General features: G+C 41.1%; 1 protein-coding gene across 1 annotated transcript in view; it reads right to left on the bottom strand.

The window, feature by feature from the left end:
- Positions 1 to 23339, bottom strand: part of TANC1 (tetratricopeptide repeat, ankyrin repeat and coiled-coil containing 1) — a 223375-nt gene that overhangs the window by 160434 nt on the left and 39602 nt on the right. The window contains exons 2-4 of the mRNA XM_006880820.1: positions 10385 to 10402; positions 6170 to 6208; positions 5826 to 6026 (exon numbers count right to left, since the gene is read on the bottom strand). Coding sequence (XP_006880882.1) covers positions 5826 to 6026; positions 6170 to 6208; positions 10385 to 10402 — 258 coding nt within the window. The remainder of the gene's footprint in view (positions 1 to 5825; positions 6027 to 6169; positions 6209 to 10384; positions 10403 to 23339) is intronic.

The following is a 23339-nucleotide window of genomic DNA, read 5'->3' as shown; positions in this document are numbered from 1 at the left end:
ATTAAAAACAAAACAAAACAAAAATCCAAAAAAAAAAAGTGTAGAGAAGTCATCTTCCCTGCTCTCAATCATAAGACACAGGAAGCTCCCTCAGACATTAAGCCCAGGAAAAGGGGGAAATGGCAAGGCTGATGAGAAAATTAAAATATTGAATTTTTAAATAAAAGAGCCATTTTAATAGATAATGTGGCAAGAGAGGCAGTGTGGGAACTCTGCTTGCAGCAAAGGAAGAAATCTGACAGGGAGATATAAGGGTGGAGGAAGGGCAGAGGGGGAAGAAAGGGCATTCTAAGAATTTCCCCAAGTACTGATAGACGGGTCAAATTCTTGGCACAGGAAATCACTTCATACCAAAACAGTTTCCAAGTTTCAGCTAATGATTATAAACAGTGTTGTTCAAATTAAGAAAATTCTAACAAAATAAAAGTTTGTGACACATGCTTTGTGACCATAGCACCATTTCTAGTTTTCAAGCTTTAAGGTTTTCTCCATCATTTTACTCTGTATTAAGAGTTTAAAATATAATGTACTTAACTTGAAAAAGCATGCGGTGTGTAGGGTTCTTCACTTCATTGCACTTTCTGACCCTGACTCAGCAGCTTTTTAAGTATCTTCCTAACCACCAACTTGCCAAGAAGCTTTGTCCTAAGGGAAAGTACTCTGAAATGGATCAGAGCAGGAGCAGTCAAACTAGCTTCTTGTTGCTATTGTTAGGTGCTCTTGAGTCTATGCACAATGCTGCTTAGAATCTTAAAAATAAAAGCAGTGGCCACTGGCAGGTTGAATTACACAGGCACCACTATCCTCATTTCAGAATGGTTAGTCTGTCTTTTTTTATTAAATGTCCTAATAAAAGAGTTCTTATAGACTAAGTTCACATTTAAGGTGTCTTCTTCCCTTGCACTAACCTCAACATTAAGCTGAATATTCAGATGAATTTCACTGGGGAAATCTACTGTCAGGGATCTCTTCAGAGTACCAAAGTGTAATGATGTCAGTCTAGAGACTAAGGTTCTCTTGGTGTAGGCCATGGTCTTTGCAGTTACTTGCTATGCATTCGAGAGCTGGACAATGACGAGGAATGATAGAAGAATTATTGATGCCTTTGAGTTATGGGGCTAAAGAAGAGTAGCCCCATATAATAGACTGCTAAGAGAACAAACAGGTCCGTCCTGGAGAGGGTGAAATGAGGCTGCTTCTGGAGGCAAAGATTTTGAAGCTCTGTCTAACATACCTTAGACATGTTGCAAGGAGGGGCCAGTCCTTGGAGAGGGATGTCATGCTTGAAAGGGGGAGGGGCAGTGCAAGAGAGGAAGACTCTGGATGAGATGGACTGATTGACGGACTAGGGTAATGGGGGTACGTGTGTCAGAGACAATGAAATTGGCTCAGGATACAGCAGGTTTCAGAGCTGTTGTACATAAGATCGCCTGACAGCACAAAAACAACAACAACAAGGCAATCAATCATATGACGACATCTCAAATAAGGCAAATACTTAAAGATCAAGAAATAGAGACCTATTTCACAACCTTCCAGCACATTTAAGTGCACTGTGAAATGAGTATGCTTTCATGTGATTCAGAGAAATCCTGCCACCACCAAATGATCAGTTAAAGCCCCAAATGATCTTGCTTTGAATAAATAAATACCCAGCAGGTTAAGAAATGATAGCAGAACTTTTATAATTCCACATATCCACATTTTGGGTAAGGCTCTCTTCACAGATAATTCATAACTTATCAATATAAATTGTTTTCTCTCTGGATAATCTTAAATGCAAAAAGTTACTAAAGATGGAGAAAGCTAAAAGTTTACAGCAAGTAATATGTAAGTGCCTTGCTTCCACCTTTTTTTAAAAATCTGAGTTTTCAAAACAAATTTTATAAGCAGTTCAAACACTCACTGGATGAGGTAATCAAGTCAAATACATTAATATAAAATACTAAATGGTAAATAAACAAACTGTCTTCAGCTTATTTTACTAGTCTCAATTCATGACCTTTAAAAGCACCACAATGACTTTAGATTTTAACTCTCTAGCGCATGGAATAAAAGGAAACTGATGTTTAATGTTAGTATTCACAAGATCTTAAATCTTTGGAAAAGTTTAACCTGGGCACTCCAACAAGATTATAGGTTGTGTAAACCATTGTGTGAGAGTCTAAAATCAAAGGCACATGGTTTGTGCGTAAACAAAGCAGTCTAAAAGCAAAGATTTGACTCCGTTTTAGTCTCGACAACGGTTTGGCATGCCTGCTACCTTGTTAAATGTAGCCTTCCCATTGGGGAGCTCTGGTGGCCTGGTCTGTAGGGCTCTGGTGGCCTGGTCTGTAGGCAGTTGCACTGCTAACAGGATGGGGACACCTCTCTAGTGGTTTAACTCCCCCAGCTTCTCCACGGGAAAGACAAGATGGGTAATCTCCTTCCCAGACATTTACAGCCCCAGGAAACCTTTGTATAGTCCAGGAGATGCCAGTAAACTGTTATTGTTTGTTGGTACTGACTTGCACTACCTTCTTCAAGGACATTCTTTTTCCTGAGTTTTGGCCAGTGCAGGATATCTAATCTTCTCCCCCCCCCCAAGGGGTCTTTGTCATTATAGACAAATATACACAAGATGTAAAGGCATGGGTGGGGAGGAGGAGAGGTCCTTGAAATACTTTAAAGCTTTATAATGGTCCTCCAGAAAAGACATAATGGATGGACCTATTGGTCCTGCCTGTCTCCCTGCGTATACTCTAGAACAAACTAAATGTCCTTTACCTTTGATCAATCATGTAATCCTACTTACATGTTATGTGACCATCACAGCAAAACTCTCATTTCTAGATATCCTGTTTTTACCTCCCCTGATGGTCTTTCAGCCAATTACAAATTCTGTAATTTTAGTTACTGACCTAACCCAGTACGAGAATACATCTCCTTTTGTGGTCCAACGGAATGACCATGTTCACTCTGATAATGGACATTTCCAGGTTTAGACCATCTATCTCTGTCCCTCAGTAAATTTCATTTACTTTTACTTAAGCAGACTCTGATGATGTTCTATAACACCATGTCCCCCCGCCCCTTAGCACCTTTAGAAGTTATACAGCAAAGACTGTGCACTCTTCCAAAAGATTTCTTCTAACTAGTAATTTTGCTTTTAACCTGATTAAAGTGCAAAGATATCACTTTAAAGACAAAGGTGCACCTGACTCAAGCCATGGTATCTGCATGTGCCGGCTGGACAATGAATAAGGAAGAGCAAAGCAGAAGGGATTAATTTGAATCATGGAACTGGTGGTGGGAACAGAGCGAAGGTATTTGTAAGTACAGACACTATCAGGAATGCTGGATAATCTTCCCAGAATATACTGACATCAATGATCCCTCTATCTTATTACTATACATTTCTGACAAGCACCATTCCAGTATCTACACTCTTAGAGTCTGCTAGTTATGTTTCAGTTATGGCTTTTAGACCACGTGTGATGGGGACTCCTAGAAAACTCTGCATAGCTTCATTCTAATCTATCTTAATTTCAGAATCAAACTCATGGTGCTCTGGTTTTCTTCCCCTTCTCTCTCTCTCTCTCTGTATGTGTGTGTATTCATTTACTGTCGCACTCAAGTATAATCAGGGTATACTTCAACAAACCATAATTTGAAGTCTTTCTCTCTTCCATTGCTGACAAGTCAGAACCAACTTAGAGCTGGCCCTCTACTAGATTTTCTTTTTTTTTTAAATTATTTTTGTGTTTATACCCTCAAATCAGATCTGACTGGTGCAGGAAGAGATTGTCCTCCAGCAGAACATCTGGTGGAGTCAAACTGCATACCTCTGGGATTGCATCTACCAGATTTTCAAAGCTCTAAATCACACAGGAGGAGAGTGTCCATCCCCCTGGTAGATTTGAACCACCAGAGAGATACAGACCTTGGGGTTAGCAGTGCAACTCCCAACAAACTACACCATCAGAGCTCCCATACAATTTGAATAGCTTTTAGAATATGGATTTAAGATCTTCCACAGAGTTGCTATATAAGGAAGAAACAGGAACTGAAAAATAAATTTACAGCAGAAATCTGATAGCCTCTTTCACTTAATCCAAGACCACTGATGTGGAAGATGTGATAGTTCTAAAAACAGCTGAACTCTCCAAAATAGGCACCAAAGGTGCCTGGAATGGGAGATGCAATGTCACCTAGTCGTTGGGTGGGGGGGAAACATACAATCTGAGTGTCACAGCTGGATCCACTGTCCATCAGTGATCATCAGGGTGATTAATCACTAACACAGTGAGGCTTGAGCTGGCCCACAGTCCAGGCAAACAGAAGGCTTACAAGTTCACCAAAGTTTATACAAAGGAGAATAAACAAGTATTTCTGGAGTAGCTCTGCTGATATATTTTTTTAAGCATGTTGTCTTTACTTTGTTGTTATAATATACTGTTTAATCAGAAACAACCCACAGTGACCCTCCAGCAGGTTTCAGAGGCTGTACATTTATTCTAAGTAATAGAATAGAAGGAGATTGCTCATTTATCTCCTGCAGAGTAGCTGGTCGATGTGAACCTTTGAGTTGGCAGCACAACTCCTTAAAACTACGTTGCCACAGCTCCCCAGTCTTTACCTTAGTAACTACACTTGCTACTACAGGAAACCCTGGAGGTTTCATTTTGTTCATTTGGAGAGGAAAACATGTGCTTCTTGGTCATCACAAATGGACCCATCATCTCATGATATATGGATAAAACATTGAAATTGTTAAAGATTTTATTTTACTTGGATCTAGAATCAATGCCTAGCATCAGTCAACATAGCAACAGTCAAGAAATCAAATGACATATCATGCACTGGAAAAATGTGCTTCAAAAGACCTCTTTATTTTAGTTTATTATTTTTGTGTGCGTGTACCATCAAATCAGATCTGACTGGTACAGGAGGAGATTGCCCCTCCTTCCCCGGTAGAGCATCTGGTGGATTCGAACCGTGCACCTCTGGGATTGTAGCTGCAGCTTCTTGCCACTAAGCCACCAGAGCTCCCCCAAAAGACCTCTTTAAAGTGTGAAAATGCAAAGATGTCAAGTCGAGGAATAAGGTGTATCTAACCCAACCCAGAGTTTTTCAGTTATCTCAAATACATTCAAAAGCTGAACAATGACTAAAGAAGATCAAAGAACTAATGTCCTTTAATTATGATGTTGGTGAAGAATATTGAGTATGCAATGGGTCTCCAGGAGAAAGAAGAAATCTATTTTAAAAGAGTCCAGCCAGAATGTGCCTTAGAAGCAGAGACAGTAAGACTTCATCTTACATACTTTGGACACATTATTAACAAGGGCCAATTCGCAGAGCATCATGCTTGGTTAAGTTGTTGCTATTGTTGCTGTTATGTACCATCATGCCAGCTACGACTCATGACTCATCGTGGCCCTAGCTCAGCACAACATCTCTGAACCCTGCTCTATCCTGAGCCAGTATCACTGTCAATATCACACCTCATTACCTCAGTGACTGTTTCAATCCTTCTCATCCTGGTCTTCCCCTCCTGTGTTCCTCCATCCTTCCAAGTACAATATACTCCAAAGGCTGGTCCCTCCTGACTACATGCCCAAAATGAAAAAGTGTGAAGACCCTCTGTGAGATGGACTGACACAGCACTAGAGCCCCCAGCTCAGACCCAGCAACCACTGCGAGGATGGTCTGTTTTACATGAGGCCAGTGTTGCATTCTACACACAGCTGCTATGAATCAGACACGATGGTACCTAACGGTGACGACAATGTGACTGATAAAGCCAAGGCAACTCATTTGAGTATATTTCATTGCTTGTTTACCTGGAGATTTCTTGTTTGATCTTGATTGTACCAAATGAGACTGTCGAGGCAGCAGAGGTGATGAAGGCAAAGACATAGAGACACCTTTGGCCAAGCTCACTCGGTAGGTGTCCTCTGCTACAGGAACACTGTTAACAGGAAATTCTCCACCATGTCCAGGAGGAAGTGCTGGAGTAGTCTCTGGATCAAAGTCACCTCCTGGAGGGGAGAGACAGCACTGTAAATTAGAACACAATTACAAATAGACTGATATTCCTAAGAAGTACATTCTTTAAAAAAAATAAAAATTTATTAATTTTAATGAACATTTATAAAGATTTGGGATTTCCATTCATCCATTGTTGCATTTTTCTCCCTGCCCCCACCCCCCAGTTTGCTCTTCTCTTTGAAAAGTAAAAGAAAAATTCCTTCATTGGTATACAATTCCCCGCCCCGTGTACATTCCACTAGCACATTCTTGTTGTTATGTGCCGTGGAGTAGCTTGCGACTCATAGCGACCCTATGTACAACAGCCCTAAACTCTGCTCTGTCCTGTGCCAATCTCACTGTCTCTGACACTCCCATCCCAATTATCCCAGTCACTGAATCAATCCACCTCCCAGAGGGCCTTCCCCTCCTGCGCCTGTCCTCCACCCTCCCAAGCATGATGTCCTTCTCCAAGGACCGGTCTCTCCTTACAATATGACCATTCTTAGGATATAATTAAAAGAATTTTCTTTCTAATTTTTTTACCAGTCCTACAACGCTGAACCTGACACAGTAAACATCAAGCACCACTTCCTAATCCTCAGCGAACTGTCACCAAATCCTTTTCCACATCATGCCAACTAATCAGTGGTCCAGAAAGTTACTTATCAAAGACTTGATGAAGGTCACATGTGAGTAGTTCACAGTAATGTTTTGAAGTGAGAAGAGTAAGGGCGGAAAGTTACTAGTCTTATATGGACGTTGATAGAATGGATTAAAATGTCTACACTTGTTCTAATAAAAATCTCTAGCCTACCTGCACACTCCTCCCCTGCATATACATCTGTTCTCTCATCCTGTCTACTCCACATTCCCCACGGTATAGACTTCACATTCCTAAAACCCAGCCAACTCAAGCCAGTAACAGGACTGGAACTATGGGTTGCTTATAAGGCAGGCATTCCTAGTTTTCAACTCCTAGGTGAACTTGAAGACAAACAAGGTTATTATCAATCATGAAATTAATCATTCTGAGACAGAGAAGACAGGATGCAATCAGTGTACATTATACAAGCAAGGGAGTATCAAGGGACAGTTCTATCAAAAAGTTGCCAGGTACTTAAGGATTCAGACATTATGCTCTCTTGCCGTTGTTTTTCCACCATCAATCACCTGTTCCCTTTAGAGTATAATAACAAATAACTGAGGATGCACAAAGAAAGAAGGTAAATATATTTTTGCAGATCTTAGTTCAGAAGACTTGAAACTCAAACTAACCAGTTCCAAGTTTCATTTTTATTCCTGTCATTTCATGGCAGGAGGCAGTGACGTACAGTCACTCTCTGACCTCAGGACTTTTGAACAGAAATACAGACAGGGATAGGGATGGGGAGTGTGTGTGGGGTTGAAAGAGTGTGGGTACCTGTGCATAAGACTGGTAGGTGAAAACAGAAAACCAAAGCAACATGAATAAAACAAGAATTGACCACTACAGTGGCTAAGGGTTTTGGCAGAGGAAAACATGTCTACCTCACAAACAGGCTCACACTTTACCTCCAAAAACTATGCAAAATGAACAGAGTTGAGAACAGAAAAGCCAGAAGTTTCACAACAGGAAAGTTGCCTGTCAAAAAGGAAATTTTAGTCTTACCTGGATCAGCTATACTTGAAGAGGTCTGAATAGACTTTGGAAATTAAAGATAAATCACTAAATGCCAAAGGATTGGTATTTGAATGGGGAGGACGGAGAAGAAAGAGAGGAAATCAGAATCAGAAAGAAACTCAGGAGCATTTTCAAAAGCAATAATATTCATGAAAATGCCCCCAAGACAAATACTTTCATACCTGAGGAAGGGAGAAAAGCAGCGGTTACTGAGGGCTGTTACTTCTGGACTGCTAGGAGAAGAAACAAGTTCAACCTGGAGAGGGTGAAGCCAGGCTGCTCCTTGGAGGCAAGGATTCTGGGGCTTCGTCTAACATACTTTGGACATGTTGTAAGGCGGGACCAGTCCTTGGGGAGGGACGTCATGCTTGGGAGAGTGGAGGGACAGCGCAGGAGAGGAAGACCCTTGATGAGATGGATTGATTCAGTTACTAGGGTAACTGGGTGTGTCAGAGACAGTAAGATTAGCACAGGATAGAGCAGGGTTTAGGGCTGTTATTCATAGGGTCGCTATGAGTATCAGGGGACTTGATGGCACATAACAACAACATTGCTTCTTAGTGTCTATGTGAAAAGCAACAGACTCCACAGCCCTGCACACAGTTTTACTCTAACATATCAGAGTCACTAACTCCTAAGGTCCTAATCACTATTATTACACCACCATAGGATACCCTGGAATTTTTCCAAAATCTAATTCTTTGAGTCTTTTAGCAGAGCACGAAGCCTCCCAGCTGCCTCTTCTTTGTCTTCCAATGAGTCGGATCTTAAGGAAGAGCTGGGAGCCCACTGTAATGCCAACCCCCATTAGGGTTGAGTGTCCACAGCTCTGAGGAAACTTGCATGAGGATATGGAACAGCTGTTTTCTCTGGCCCAGTATCTTATAACCAGTCTCAATCACTGGTCTCATCTTAGGAATGTAAGCAGATACAGTGACTATAAGAAGAGGGCCAGGTCACTCCACTTGTGGATGCTGAGTAAGGAAACAGTAGGAGATAGATATGAACTTGCAAGGAGATAAAGCCATGAGTTAGTGGGTGGAAGTCTGAACAGAAGTACACTGGTTTCTCCCTGTGGTTCTATAAGAGTTGCACCACCCTGGGGCTGTCTTTACAATGACTGAATCTGGGCTGTCAAATAACTAGGGTATGTTCCACTGTGCCACAAAGGCGCTGTAACAGGCACTCGTCCCCATTCTCTATCCTGGACCATACTGAAAAACTCCAAACTGCAAGACTCTTAATTAAATAGAAGGGAGCCCTAGTACCCTAGTCTGTAAGGAGGTGCACTGCTAACCCAAAGCCAGCACCTCTCTGGCGAATGAAACCAACACTAGCTCCAAAGGAAAAAAAAATGGGCAAACTCCTCCCACGCACTTTATAGCCTCTGAAAATCTGCTTGTGAGTTAAGTTTGACGCAATGGCAAAAGAGAGAGAATTTAAAAGGCGGTAGAGAAGAAGAGAGAGGTACATCTACTGTAATGTCAGAAATAAAAAGTGAAGTTCATTCCCACAAAATAATTCTTAAATACTTGGAATCTTCCGATATAAGAGAAGCTGGCAACAGTGAGTTTCAGAGATTGGGGAGTGAAGGGTAAAACAGAGAATCAAAGCATTTCCTAGTTGCAAAGCCAGTCCATAAACTTTGTTTATATGAAGCAAAGCAAATATTTTCATTAAGTGCAAAGCTGGTGAAGATGAATTTCCAAAGCATGCTGTAACCACCAGGACCTTCAGCCCCGGGAGCAGCTGTGCTCCAGCACTTTGATTTTATGTACTCTGCAATAAACTAGGAGTTTGGGGAGGAGGGATTTTTTATGTCACATTTACTTTGACATCCTCACTATATTTCCATCCCAAACACAGTGTCCTGCTTCATTTCTCAGAGTAAATTACAGACATCTAATTTCAGCTTCCACTGATGTAAAAGATGCAGTGTGGACGGGGATGTTGAGTGCATGAATAACCAAAAAGCAAGCTCACTGCCGTCGAGTCGGTAGTAAGGCACAAAGCAAGTGCATGATCTATGGGCTTAGAAGCTGGAGACAGCACTCCAGAGCCTGGTACTTCAAAAACACCAGGGTGAGGGGGCTAAGGTCAGTGTGAGTCCAAAAGCATCACAACGACGCCAGCGGCAGAAAGTGAAAATCTCTAGGGAACACCCAGGCAGGCAATACAATATGGGTTCTGGGCAACATGATACCAGAAATTCTCCGGTTGATTTAACATTCCCCAGCAGATACTTAAAGAGGTTTAAGAGGAATTAAAAGACATTTCACTTTGACAACCAGCACCACTGGCACATTTCTTTTTTAAAGTACATTGTTTTAAAAAAGGTTTTTATAAGTACTGTTTCTATTTTTCATCATGACCTTTTTTTTCCCTTTTCATTTCTCTACCTTAACTAAGTGATGGGAAGCAGACTTCAAACACCACTCTTGTTGTTGCAACAGAACTGCTAAGGCCAGTGAGGACAGTGACTCTCCTTCCAGGTAGGAAACGCATGTCATCAGAGGCCCCACAATTAACCAGCTTCTCTTGTTTCACAGCAGGTGTTTCTCATGCTGCATTCAGGCACAGTCACTTCTACCCTCACATGAATTTGAGCTCAGGGAGCACTTAATGCAAACCCACCATTTAACAGACAACAAGCCAAACACAAGGGGTCACCATTCTAACCAAGCCAGGTAACCTCGGCACCACTGCAACTCACTACACTTTTGAGAACTTTAGGAAAAATCCCCCTCAAAGTCTCCAAAACACATATGTTTTTAAAAGAGCTAAACCTGCAAAATCTATACTTGGACCTGGAGGCAATCATCAGAACAACAGAGCAAGGAAACACTACATGGTTCAAAATGAAAAGGGATGTGTGCCAGGGATGTGTCCTATTTCCATACCTTTTCAATCTTTATGTGGAACAGATTATCTGGGAGGCTGGGCTCTATGAGAAGTGTGGCATCAGGATTGGAGGTAGACTCATCAACAATCTGCATTACGCAGATGACATAACCCTGCTTGCTGAAATGGAGGAGGACCTGAAGCGCTTGCTGCAGAAGGTCAAGGACTGCAGCCTTCAATATGATTGAAGCTCAAAATCAAGAAAACAAAGATTCTCACCAATGGGCCGACTGGCAGAATCATGATTGATGGTGAAGAGATCGAGATTGTTAACAGCTTCAGTTTGCTTGGCTCCACAGTCAACACTGTTGGAACCAGGAGCCAGGAAATTAAAAGATTAAATGCTCTGGAAAAGTCAGCTGTCAGAGACCTCTCCAAAGTACTGAAGAGCAATGAAGTCAGTCTGGAGACTAAGGTGCGCCCGATACAAACCATGGTCTTTGCAATCTCTTGCTATGCATCAGAAGGCTGGACAGTGAACAGCGGTGATAGAAGGAGAATTGATGCCTTTAAGTTGTGGTGCTGGAGAAGAGTATTGAATGTACCATGGACTACTTAGAAAACAAACAGATTCTGGAGAGTGTGAAAGCAGGCTACTCTTTGGAGACAAGGATTCTGAAGCTTCGTCTGACATACTCTGGACATGTTGCAAGGCGGGACAAGTCCTTGGAGAGGGATGTCATGCTTGGGAGTGTGGAGGGACAGTGCAGGAGAGGAAGACCCTCAAAAGGATGGATTGATTCAGTATTGGGGGTAGGTGTGTCGGAGACAATGAGATTAGCACAGGATGAAGCAGGGTTTTGGGCTATTGTACACAGGATCTATATTAGTGGCAGGCAACTTGACAGCACGTAACAATGACAACATCAAACCTAAACAAGGCTTTTCTGGCTACCTATGGTCTCTGTCATTCATATGTGTATATATGTGTGTACACTACAGTGAATTACTGATGCTGTTTCCTAAGCTAGTTCTTTGACTGAGTGGTATTGGTGCTTGGTAGCGGGTCTTTGGAGGCTGTAAATGACACAGAAACAGACCGCCTTGTCCTTCTCCTGCAAAGCTACTGGTGGACTCAAATTGGCAGAGAGTTACTTCCTTTGGGCTAGCAATGAAATTCCCTATATACCTGGCCATCAACACCTTTCAGATGAGATCATGCAAATAAAGTATGTAGAATGCTGAGATGATAATTTATCAGTTTCTCAATCTTAGACAAGTGACACAGGGTTATAGCCACATCAAGAAAAAAAAGTCAAAGTGCAGCCTATCCTTCGTGAGAACCCTGTGTGAACAAGGAATGGTGTACTGTCACACCAGAGACAATGCAAAGATACACAAAGTAAGACAGTGGAAGAGGTGGTAGAAACCAGGAGACTGGCGTGAGACCCAGCTGTGGTCTATGGATGGAGCTAAAGCAGACTATTTCCAGGCAGGAGGTTTACTAGCAGACCATGGATGAAGCTGAACACATAACATGCACAGACAAAAGAGGTTTGAATCACATCCTGAGTCAGAGCGGTCACCAAAGCTAAGGGCCAGAGAACCTGCTTTGGCAAAGCTGAAGAGCTCTGGCACACGCCTGAGCAGGGTAAAGGCCAGGCGGAGACACTGACTGCCACAGGGAAGCCTGCCTGAGAGGAGGCTGTACAGATTGATGATTGGTGTGAGAATTGTCAGAAAAAGGTTTGGTGCTTCAGTTTTATTTTCCTTGGTGTATGCCACACACACACGCGCGCTCTCTTGCTCGCGCTCTCGCTCTCGCTCTCTCTCTCTCTCTCTCTCGCTTATTTACAAAATTCAAATACATTGTTTTTGAGATCAGATTCTTCTGATTCCCCTCACCTCCCCACCCATCAAACTCCATGATGCTTTTTAAGGAAACGCCAAACTGCCTGCCAGAGTGACTACCATTTTACAATTCCACCAACAGTGTATGAGAGTTCCAATCTCTCCACATTCTCTCCAACATTCATTGTCTGCTGTTCTGTTAAACTTTACTACTGTTACTGGGGTGGGATGATCTCTCTGCTTGCCAGTGATTTTAAGCATTTCTTCATAATGGATTAACAGTGAGCATAGATCAATGGTAATTAATTCTACAAAACACAATGTATGGGCCTTTTCTCCTTAACTCCTGTCAATGAGGTAGGTCTGTCCCTTTGGGGGTGAAACTTTCTAATAAACCTCAAAAAACAAAACCAAACCAAACAACACAATGTATGGGAATGATTGTATGAAACACAATATAAATGAAGGAATATGTGAAACATAATATATATGAATGACATACAATGAGTTCTATATGCAAACCAATAAGAAACAGAAATAAACTTTTTTAAAGTTCTGTGGGGTTAGGGAATGAGGAGGGCGGTCTGAACTTGAACAACTTAGCTTTGGGATGCTGCTGGTAATGGAGATTCTTCCCTTTTGTATAGTTAGTGAAGCTGCCTCTCTCATGTCCTCCCATGTTCACAATGTTTGTGTAAATATTTATATGTACATGCAAACACGTGCAGTGGTAACTTGTGGTTGCTGTGAGGCCGAAAACTGTGACGCTTATGTGTCAAATGCGTTAATGTTTGGTTACTCATGGTGGACAGTATTGGGTTAAACTCCCGATTAAAACAAGCTTGGAAGGAGGAGTGGCATCCACTTCCATAATAGCTTGCTTCCGGAAACCTTATGAACCTGGAGAGAGGATGAAAGGCACCCAAGCGTTGAGGACTCTCCTTCATAGGGTCACTACGTACTTGACAACAAAGACAATATGCAAACACACACTCAAGCAGATGGACCTTTTCTTATTTTAAATCATCTATTTCCTCTACTACAAAATTAAGACTAGAAAATGCATAGAACATTTACAAGATGCTCCCTATTTAGAATAAACATAAATAGAAAAATGAATGCGTACTCATGCAACACACAAAAGGACCATAAATCTAAATTTTCAAAGATAATGGCATTATCAAAGAGGATAAAGTCAGCTAAGTAAGACATTTTACATCAGCAGAACTAGCTTTTGATAACAGTCCTGTATTTTTAAAGTTTTTCACTATTACAGACTGTGAAAAGGGATTTAATTCATAATGGCAGAAAATGCGAGTCTAAGAGATGATGAATAGAAAGCTTTGCAGAATGGCAATGTCCAACATCACAGATTAAAATGCACCAAATGCAGGATTAGAGAAGGCTTTTAAAAAAACAGGGTAATGGATCCAGGGTAATAGATGAAAGTGAAAATGTTTTTCAGAAAAGGCAGAACTGATAAAGGCAAGAGGGAAGCCTCGCCATTAAGGTAAACAGAGCTGCAGATGCAGGAAATAAGATTTCTATTCATTGTGCTGTTGAAGTGGCTACGTGGAAGTGAGGAGAAATGGAAGTACCTAACAGAAAGATGTTCTGTTTATCTAGTTCCAGAAAACAGGAGTGGGCTGCACATATCGAGGGCATTAAATGTGTGAACACCTCTTTTTAATGTTATCTGCCTTGGGAGCGCACTAATGTTTCTTAAATATTTTTCATTTAATGCACTGCTGTTGAGTCAAGGTCAACTCACAGAAACCCTCCTTCAGGCTTCCTGGGCTGAAATTCTTACAAGACGAAACTGTTCACCTTTCTCCCTCAGATCTGTGGATGGATTTGAACTACCAATCTTTTAGTTAGCGACGCAATATGCTATGTATTCACAATACAAACAGGGTTTCCTTAACATCTAAAGGATAACTCGTGTGTGTGTGTGTGTGAGAGAGAGAGAGAGAGATTGATTTCCTTCTACAAAGTTCAGTATAATTTCTGAAGCCTTTAGGCTCATCTCGCAGGTTCTCATACAGGATTCAGTCAGAGTTATGATTGTTAATGTGCATCTTCAAAAAGAAATTTAAGATAAACGTACCCAAGAAAGCAGTCTTCAAACTCATTTCTCTCTCTCTCTCTCTCTCTCTCTCTCACTGCTGTCAAATAGGAATCAACTCTTAGCTGACCCTGTGGTGAGTTTCTCAGGCTGTATCAATAGCAGGAGACTGACCATCCCTCTCCTGTGGAACTCCTGATATATGCAAATCACCAGAGGTGTGCCCACTCTGGTTAGCAGTAGAACTCCCTCTGGACTACGCCACCAGAGCATCCTCATTAAGTCATGACTAATTCTCAAATAACTGGGAAATATCTTTAAGCTGCTCTTCTCTGTAAAATGCTTGTCTGTCAGATAATGTTCTATATCTGAGCAATCAAATTAAGACAGACTAGGAACAAGGACTGGTCATCTACTTCCAAAATAGCAGGCCTTTGAAAATCCTATGTACAACAGGGCACACTTAGACTAGCATATATGGCAACTGAGGCTGAGCCCTCAAGTACAGAAACAAATAGGAGGAACAGGTGTAAGCAGACACTAGTGATTGGAACATGGAATGTAAGAACCATGAATGTAGGAAAATTGGATATTGATAGGAGGGAAATGAAATGCATAAATATTGACATGCTAGGTACTGGCGAAATGAGATGGACTGGCGTGGGACGTTTTGAGTTAGAGGGTCATATGATCTACTATGCTGGAGACAAAAAGGTGAGGAAAAAAGGGGTTGCTTTCAGAGTCAAAGAAGTCATTTCCAGATGGGTCTTCAAATACAATGTTGTGAGCGATAGGATAATATCCATAAACATACAAAGAAGTCCAGTGAATACCACCATCATTCAAATATATGCACCAACAACCAGAGCCGAAGAGGAGGAAATAGAAGATTTCTACCAACATATGAAGTCAGAGACTGATAGAACATGCAATCAAGATGCATTAATAAAAATGGGTGACTGGAACACAAAAGTTGGGAAAAGAAAAGAAGGATCAGCAGTGAGAAAACATGGACTTGGTGACAGATCTGAAGCAGGAATAGAATGATAAAATTTTGCACAATGGCTTATTCATTGCAAATATATTTTACAAGAAACAAAAATGTTGGCTATACACATGGATTTCACCTGATGGTATGCATAGGAATTAGACTGATTACATCTGTGAAAACAATCTCTGGAGAAGCTCATTATCAGCTGTGAAAACTAGACCAGGTGCTGATTGTGGAACAGACCACCAACTACTCATATGCAAGTTTAAGCTGAAGCTGAGGAAAATTAAATCAAGTCCACAGGAAGCAAAATTTGACCTTGAGTCTATCCCAACCAAATTTCAAAACCATCTCTGGAACAGGTTTGAGGTGTTGGACACTAATGAGCGAAGACTGGATCAACTATGGGAAGATATCAAGAATATCATCCAGGAAGAATGCAAAATGTCATTACAAAGAGAGAGAAGGAAGAAAAGACCAAGATGGATGTCAGAAGAAACTATAAATATCACACTGGAGCACTGAGAAGCCAAAGCAAAGAGAAGAAACCAAGATATTAAGGAGTTGAACAGAAGATTCCAGAGGGCAACGCGGGAAGATAAAGTATTACAATGAAATGTGTAAGGAGCTGGAGTCAGAAAATCAAAAAGGCCAAACTCACTAAGCATTTCTTAAGCTGAAGGAACTGAAGAAGAAATTAAAACCTCAAGTTGCAATATTTAAGGATGCTTTGGGCAGAATATTAAATGATCCAGGAAGCATTAAAAGAAGATAGAAAGAGTAGACAGAGTCATTATACCAAAAGGAATTGGTGGACACAGAAAAATTCCATAAAACAACGTATGACCAAGAGCCTGTGGTGATAAAGGAAGAAGTTCAAGTTGATCTGAAAGAATTGACAAAAAACAAGGCCCCAGGAATTGATGGCATTCCAATTGACATATTTCAACCAACAGATGCTGCCCTGGATGTGCTCACCAAGTTGTGCCAAGAAATTTGGAGGACAACCACCTTGCCAACTGACTGGAAGAGATCTATTTCTGTCCCCATTCCAAAGAAAGGTGACCCGACAGAGTGTGGAAATTATAGAACAGTCATTGATATCACACGCAAACAAGGTTCTGCTGCAGATTATCCAAAAACGACTGGAACAGCACATCAACAGAGAATTGCCTTGAAGTGCAGGCTGGGTTTAGAAGAGGTCATGGCAGTAGGGATATTATAGCTACTGTCAGATGAATTTTGGATGAAAGCAGAGAGTATCAGAGGAATGTCTATCGGTGTTTCATTGACTATGCAAAGGCATTTGATTGTGTGGATCAAAACAAACTGTGGCTGACTCCGAGAAGAATGGGAATCCCAGAACACTTGATTGTACTTACACGAAAACTATTCTTGGACCAGGAGGCAGTCATCAGAATAAAGCAAGGAAACACTGCGTGGTTCAAAATGGTAAAGGGTATGTGTCAAGGATGTGTTCAATCTCCATATCTTTTCAATCTACATGCAGAACAGATTATCTGGGAGGCTGGGCTCTATGAGGAAAAGTGTGGCATCAAGATTGGAGGTAGATTCATCAACAATCTACGTTATGCAGATGACACAGCCCTGCTTGCTGAAACTTAGGAGGACCTCAAGCACTTGCTACAGAAGGTACAAGGACTGCAGCCTTCAATATGGATTGAAACTCAACATCAAGAAAACAAAGATTCTCACCACTGGGCTGATTGGCAGCACCATGATGGATGATGAAGAGATTGAGATTGTTGACAGCTTCAGTTTGCTCGGCTCTACAGTCAATGCTCTTGGTACCAGCAGCCAGGAAATTAAAAGACGAATTGCATTGGGAAAGTCGGCTGTCAGAAAACTCTCCAAAGTACTGAAGAGCAACAATGTCAGTCTGAAGACTAAGGTGTGCCTGATACAGGCCATGGTCTTTTTAATTACTTGCTATGCATCAGGGAGCTGGACAATGACTAGGGATGACAGAAGGAGAGTTGATGCTTTTGAGCTTTGGTGCTGGAGAAGAGTACTGAATATACCATGGACTACTAAGAGAACAAACAAGTTCATCCTGGAGAGGGTGATACCAGGCTCCTCCTTGGAGGCAAAGATTCTGAAGCTCAGTCTGACATACTATGGACATATTGCAAGGTGGGATCAGTCCTTGGAGGGGGACGTCATGCTTGGGAGAGTGGAGGGACAGCACTGGAGAGGAAGACCCTCAATGAAATGGATTGATTCAGTCACTGGGGTATTAGGGCTAGGTGTGTTGGAGACAATGAAATTGGGAAGGGATAGATCAGGGTTTAGGGCTGTGTACATAGAGTTGCTATTAGTCACAGGCAACCTGACGGCACATAACAACAATTATTATTACACACACACACATACTGTGTGAGCACATTAAGTATTATTTCTACTCATGGCAAGTATGTGTATGTGTGTGTATATCCATCCACACTATTGTAAAACTACTTCCTAGAGCTTTTATGGCCATTTAGGACCATCTCTGTAAGTCTTTCTTCTAATTATCTCTGGATAAGTTTGAACTACCGACCTTTTGGTTTGTACTCAAGTACGTAAACTCTTCTGGCACTCATTCACTCAACATCTCTCTCACTGTCTCTCTCTCCCTCTCACACCTCTACACCCCTTCATTACATTCATGTATACTCACTTTAAGAAGCCCTGCTGACACCTGGGTAAAGCATTTGGCTAAGAGAAAGATAGGTAGCATAAACCCTCCGGCCACATCACAGGATAAAGATGTGTCAATGTACCTGTATAAAAAAATCATACCTTTGGAAACTCCAGGGGCAGTTATATTCTACTCTCTATGGCTGCCTTTCTGGTGGTCTGAATCCACCAGTGGGTCCAAAGGAAAAAGATGAGCAATCTTCTCCTGTGCCATTTACAGCCAGAGACACCTGGTGGTGATGATGAGTCAGTTTGGACTTGACAGCAATGTCAGGAAAAGATAAGGTCAGTAGAAACTGGAAGCAACTTGATGGGAATGGGTTTGGTTTTGTTTACTTACATGCATTTCGTGCTCAGAAAAATGCCATAAAATGGGATCATTATCAACCCTAACTGGTAGGGAGGTGTATTTCCAACCCAAAGACAGACTGCTGCTCAGGAGAAAGATGGACAATCTCCTCTCGTGCAGTTAATTTACAGCTTCTGAAAATCCACTGGATGATGAGCTATGAGTCCTTTCCAAGTTGACAGCACATAATATCATCATCTCAGAAACTGTCAAGTATCGTGTTCAACATGCAGCTAACAAGTAGCAGAACCCAGGCAGTACAGACCCCAAGTGCCCTTCTCAGTACTTCTAAACCTCATTGTTAGTGAGCAGACTTCCATGCATAGTAACCCTGTAGGACAGAGTAGAACTGTTCTCACAGGATTTCTACTATTTACAGAAGCAGATGGTCCCATCTTTCTCTCATGGAGCGGCTACTGGGTTCAAAACACCAGTTAGCAAGCAGCACTAACCACTGTACCACCTGGGCATGCCAAGACCAGGGGTCAGACAGCCTGCTTTGCCAAAGAGCTTTGTAACACGTGCCTGAGCAGAACAGAAGCCAGGCCCTGAGGATGATGGGCGCAGAGACCTGCCTTAGTGTGCAGAGGCTGTTCCTCACTAAAGTACTGTACTGAGTCAACTCCAATCCTGAATTGTAATCTGCTATTTTTCTAATAAATACTGTGTGAATATTATCTGTGAATTCTATGTGGCCATTGCAATGAATTCTTGAGCCCATCAAAACAGTTAGTGCTGTGCGAGGGATGGTGGTGCTTGAACTGTTAGAAAAAGGCTTAAATGTCTAAACTCAATGGACTCCGCTTTGGGGCTACTGCTGGTAGCAGGGGTCTTCCCTGCCCTTGTAAAATCAGTGGATGTCAGAGGTTGCCTCTTCCACATTCTCCCCCTTTCACAGTATGTATATAAATAAATACATTTATATTACACACATATTCACTCAAGCACATGTACCTTTTCTTATTTAAAAACAGCCCACTTTCTAAATTTCAAAATTAAAACTAGAAAATGCATAAGGACATTTACAAGATGTTCCCTCTTTTTAACAAACATAAATAGACAAATAAATGCATACACATGCACCCACATACACACAGAGAGAAACAAACAGCACTGTGAAATCAAAGTACTGCTCCCTTTAAAAAAAATGCTTTTCAAAACTATGTAGTTTTGTATACTTAATAGGAAGACCCAAAAATAGTACCCACAGGTCTACACGCAGTCCCTCGACACTGGAAAAGAAGCCTGCTCTCCTATTTTCACTCTTGGTGCTGGCCGGTTAATTAGCCCCACAGCAGTGCTGGAACACTCCATTTGGAAGGCGCTCAGCCCAGCTATTACCTCCTCTCAGTAACACCTTATGCTGTCACCATACAGGAGAAGGAGATCCAAGAGGTATTTAGTCATCAAGTACCCTAAATAGCTCCTTCTCTGTTTCACCTCGTACTGTACATTCATTAACTCTTGGTGTCTAGGCTTGCTGTTTGTGCTTTATGCTTCTGCACTGAGTGTCACTCCCTCCCCCTGTAACAGTGCAAAGTTCTGTCACTTGACCTGACATACTTGAGGAAGGTAGCACATCAGCTGTAGTTGAAAGAAACACAACTATCTATGTGGAATTCACTATCTACATTCCATTTTGGGGGTAAACTCAATAACCTCATCTGTCAATTCAACTAACCTAATTGCTATCAAGTTGGAACTGGTTCATAGCTGACCCCCTCAGAGGCTATAAATCACATAGAAGACTGCCCATCTTTCTCCCATGGAGCAGCTGGTGGATTCAAACCGTCTACCTTTGAGTTGGCAGTGCAACCCGTTACCCATTTAGGCCACCAGAGCTCTCTTCCAGAGAGGGTATGAAACCCACCACAACTCTGCAGACTCCAGATAAATCTATGGCTAGACCAGAGGCTACCAACCCTGTACACAGAGAGGAATACTTGAGTCCTGCCCTTGGAGTCGACCCTAATTGGTCAGAGTAGCATGCCAGACTTTGGTATGTAAAGCTAATGTGCAACCAGCATAGAGAACAAAAGTGCACACGAAGATAAAGCTATATTCTCTCCCTGTTGAGACCTCAATCTCCACAACCCTAGGATCAGCAAAACTAGATGTCACCTGGTTTCCATGGCTGATAGCTCTGAAAGTGATCACCGTGTAAATTCCCTTAGAAAGTAGGTGAAAAACAGAAAAAAATTCAAAAACATAAAATATGACCAGGTTTATTGGTATGATAGAAATTATAGCACTTTGTCATTCAAGCCTCAAACTAAGGTCACTTCTGTGGCTCAATTTCCAGTCAAACAACTGCTAAGTGTATAAGATAATAAGTAACACCATGGAGGAACACATTCCTTAGAACAATCAATGACACAAGCTCAAATGGGCAGCATTTGTCTAGGGAGAAAGCTCAGAAAGCAGGAAGAGACAGAAAAGGAGGAGAAATGGAAGAGGGGAAACACATGAAGCTGAAGAGGATTGTTGCAACTGTGTGGGATGCTAATTAACGTTAGGTAACACAATGTATATAAAACAGAAAACCTGTTTGCTTTGTTAATTTTCAGTCAAATCACAATAAAAGGTATTTTCAAAATCTGCAAGGGGAAAAAATAATGTAAGCTATTTGTGCTCTCATTATAAAAACAAGAGATTGGAAGAGATGAAAGAGAATGGACACGTAAGGGAATAATAATACAGATGATCAAAATAAGAAGTTTCCGTCATTCAAAATATACATTCCTTCGGTATGTGAGTGTATGTACACAGTCAATCTTCATTACTCACATATTCTATATTTTCAAATTTTTGTGTTCACTAAAATTTGTTACCTCAAAACTCATGGTGTTTTTGTGATCATTCATGGACATACAGAGATTAGCAACAGTTTAAACTATCTGACACACCCAGTCCCAAATGAGCTCAAGTAAGGCTGTAACTTGTTTCAATTCTCATAAATAAATACTCTTTTTGTGGTGTGTTTAGTGCAATACTTTTGGCCATTTCTATGCTTTTTGTTAGTGGTTGAGCTTTTTGTACCAGCCGTCAAGCACCATGCTGAAGTACTGTTTCAGAGTTCCCTCTCTTTTTTTAATTAAGCAAAATTTTTATTGAAGCATAAATTATACAGAAATACATTTCAACTGATTTAAGTCCAACAACGTGAAGGGAGAAATATGGCATCAAAACTTCCCCTACTCCATCCAACTAGAATTTAGATTACTATGCAATCTATAGCTTCATTTTGCTAGTTTTATTAATATATACACAAATCTGTATTTTTTAAAAACATTAGACTTCCTAATTCTATTTTTTTAAAAAAAATCAGACCTCAAGCCAACAATGTTGTCAAATCTACTGAGATACTGTTCAAGAACAAAATCCACACTGAGTATTGGTTCTCAAAACAGAGCACATTACAGAAACATTAGGTGTTGTGCTACACTTACAGAATCAAACCGAGCACACTGAATCCTTCTTCAACGAAGCTTTCAATCAGCAATGTGCATAAATAAAAAGTCAAAACAGTGTTCCAACCACTTGATTTTAAATCAGCAGATATGGTTTAGAAACGCTAAAAAACCGATTATTTTTATCGTAGGAGTATGCAATGAGGGTTGCAGAGTGGATTATATTTGGGGGTAGGGGGTGGGGTTTGGGGAGGTGCGGGGAGGGGGGGATTGTGTACCAATGAGGGAGTTTTTCTTTTGCTTTTCAAGGAGAGGAGCAAATGGGGGGAGGGGGGAGGGGTTTGTGCGGGGAGAAGGGTGCAACAATGAATGAATGGAATCCCAAAATCTCTGTAGATGTTCATTGAAATGAAAAATAAACAACCTAAATTAAAAAAACAAAACAAAACAAAAAACCGTGTTTCATTTATAAATAGGAAAGGAACAAAAACACATCACTGCATCAATATAGAAGGAAAAAAAATTATGAGGACAAGAAATAAATTTTACAACTTTGTTATTTTAGCTATAAATCCCACTGCTTGCAAACATAGCCTTAAAAACCAAATTCTTAAAAGCCTGGATGTCTTGTCTAGTCATTTCCCATTAAGTGACTATCTTGGAATTTGCTGTTTCAGTGTTCTTAAGCACAAGAGGCTGTGGTGTTTGTTATGGAGAAAATATGTGTTGAATTTAGCTTCTTTCAGTCATGAGTTATAGTGCTATTGGCCAGAAGTTCAACGACTCAACATTTTGTTGTTGTTTGTTGTTGTTATGTGCCATCAAGTTGTTTGCGACTCATAGCGACCCTATGTACAAGAAGAGCTCTACACACTTTGTTAGGTACCATCCAAACAAATAAGACCCTTGCTCTAACCTGCATCCTCACAATCTCCACCATGGTCAAATCCATTGTTATAGTCACTGTGCCGATACAGTGCGCGCGCGTGCGTGTGTGTGTGTGTGACCAATACATCTAAATTGAAGGTCTTTCTCTCTTTCACCAAGCTTCTACTTTTTCCAAGCAGGTTATCTTTTTCCAAGACTGGTCCACCCCTGGTAACAAGTCCAAAGTATGTGAGACAGAGTTTCATTATCCTTGATTCTAATTCTTTTGGCAGTCCATGGGATATTAAATACTCTGCTAACACCATAGCTTAAAGGCATTGGATTTCCTTATTCATTTATCCAGATTGCAAAGGAAGAAACTGAAAATACCAAATACTTGGATCAGGCACATCTTAGTCTCTAAACCGATATCCTTTCTTTTTATCAATTTCAAGCAATCTATTTTTAAAAAAAATATTAAAGTATGCACACCCATGTTTAGCATGGCTTTGTGCACAATAGCAAGGAGTTGAAAACAACCTAAGTGCCAACAAACAAATGGATAGAGAATCTGTGGTATATTCACACAT

This window comes from Elephantulus edwardii, unplaced genomic scaffold (genome assembly GCF_000299155.1).
Source record: "Elephantulus edwardii isolate Elephantulus edwardi_28Jun2011 unplaced genomic scaffold, EleEdw1.0 scaffold00010, whole genome shotgun sequence".
In the NCBI taxonomy this organism is placed as follows: domain Eukaryota; kingdom Metazoa; phylum Chordata; class Mammalia; order Macroscelidea; family Macroscelididae; genus Elephantulus; species Elephantulus edwardii.
Note: the sequence above shows the minus strand (reverse complement) of the source record. Positions and strands in the feature narration are given on the sequence as shown.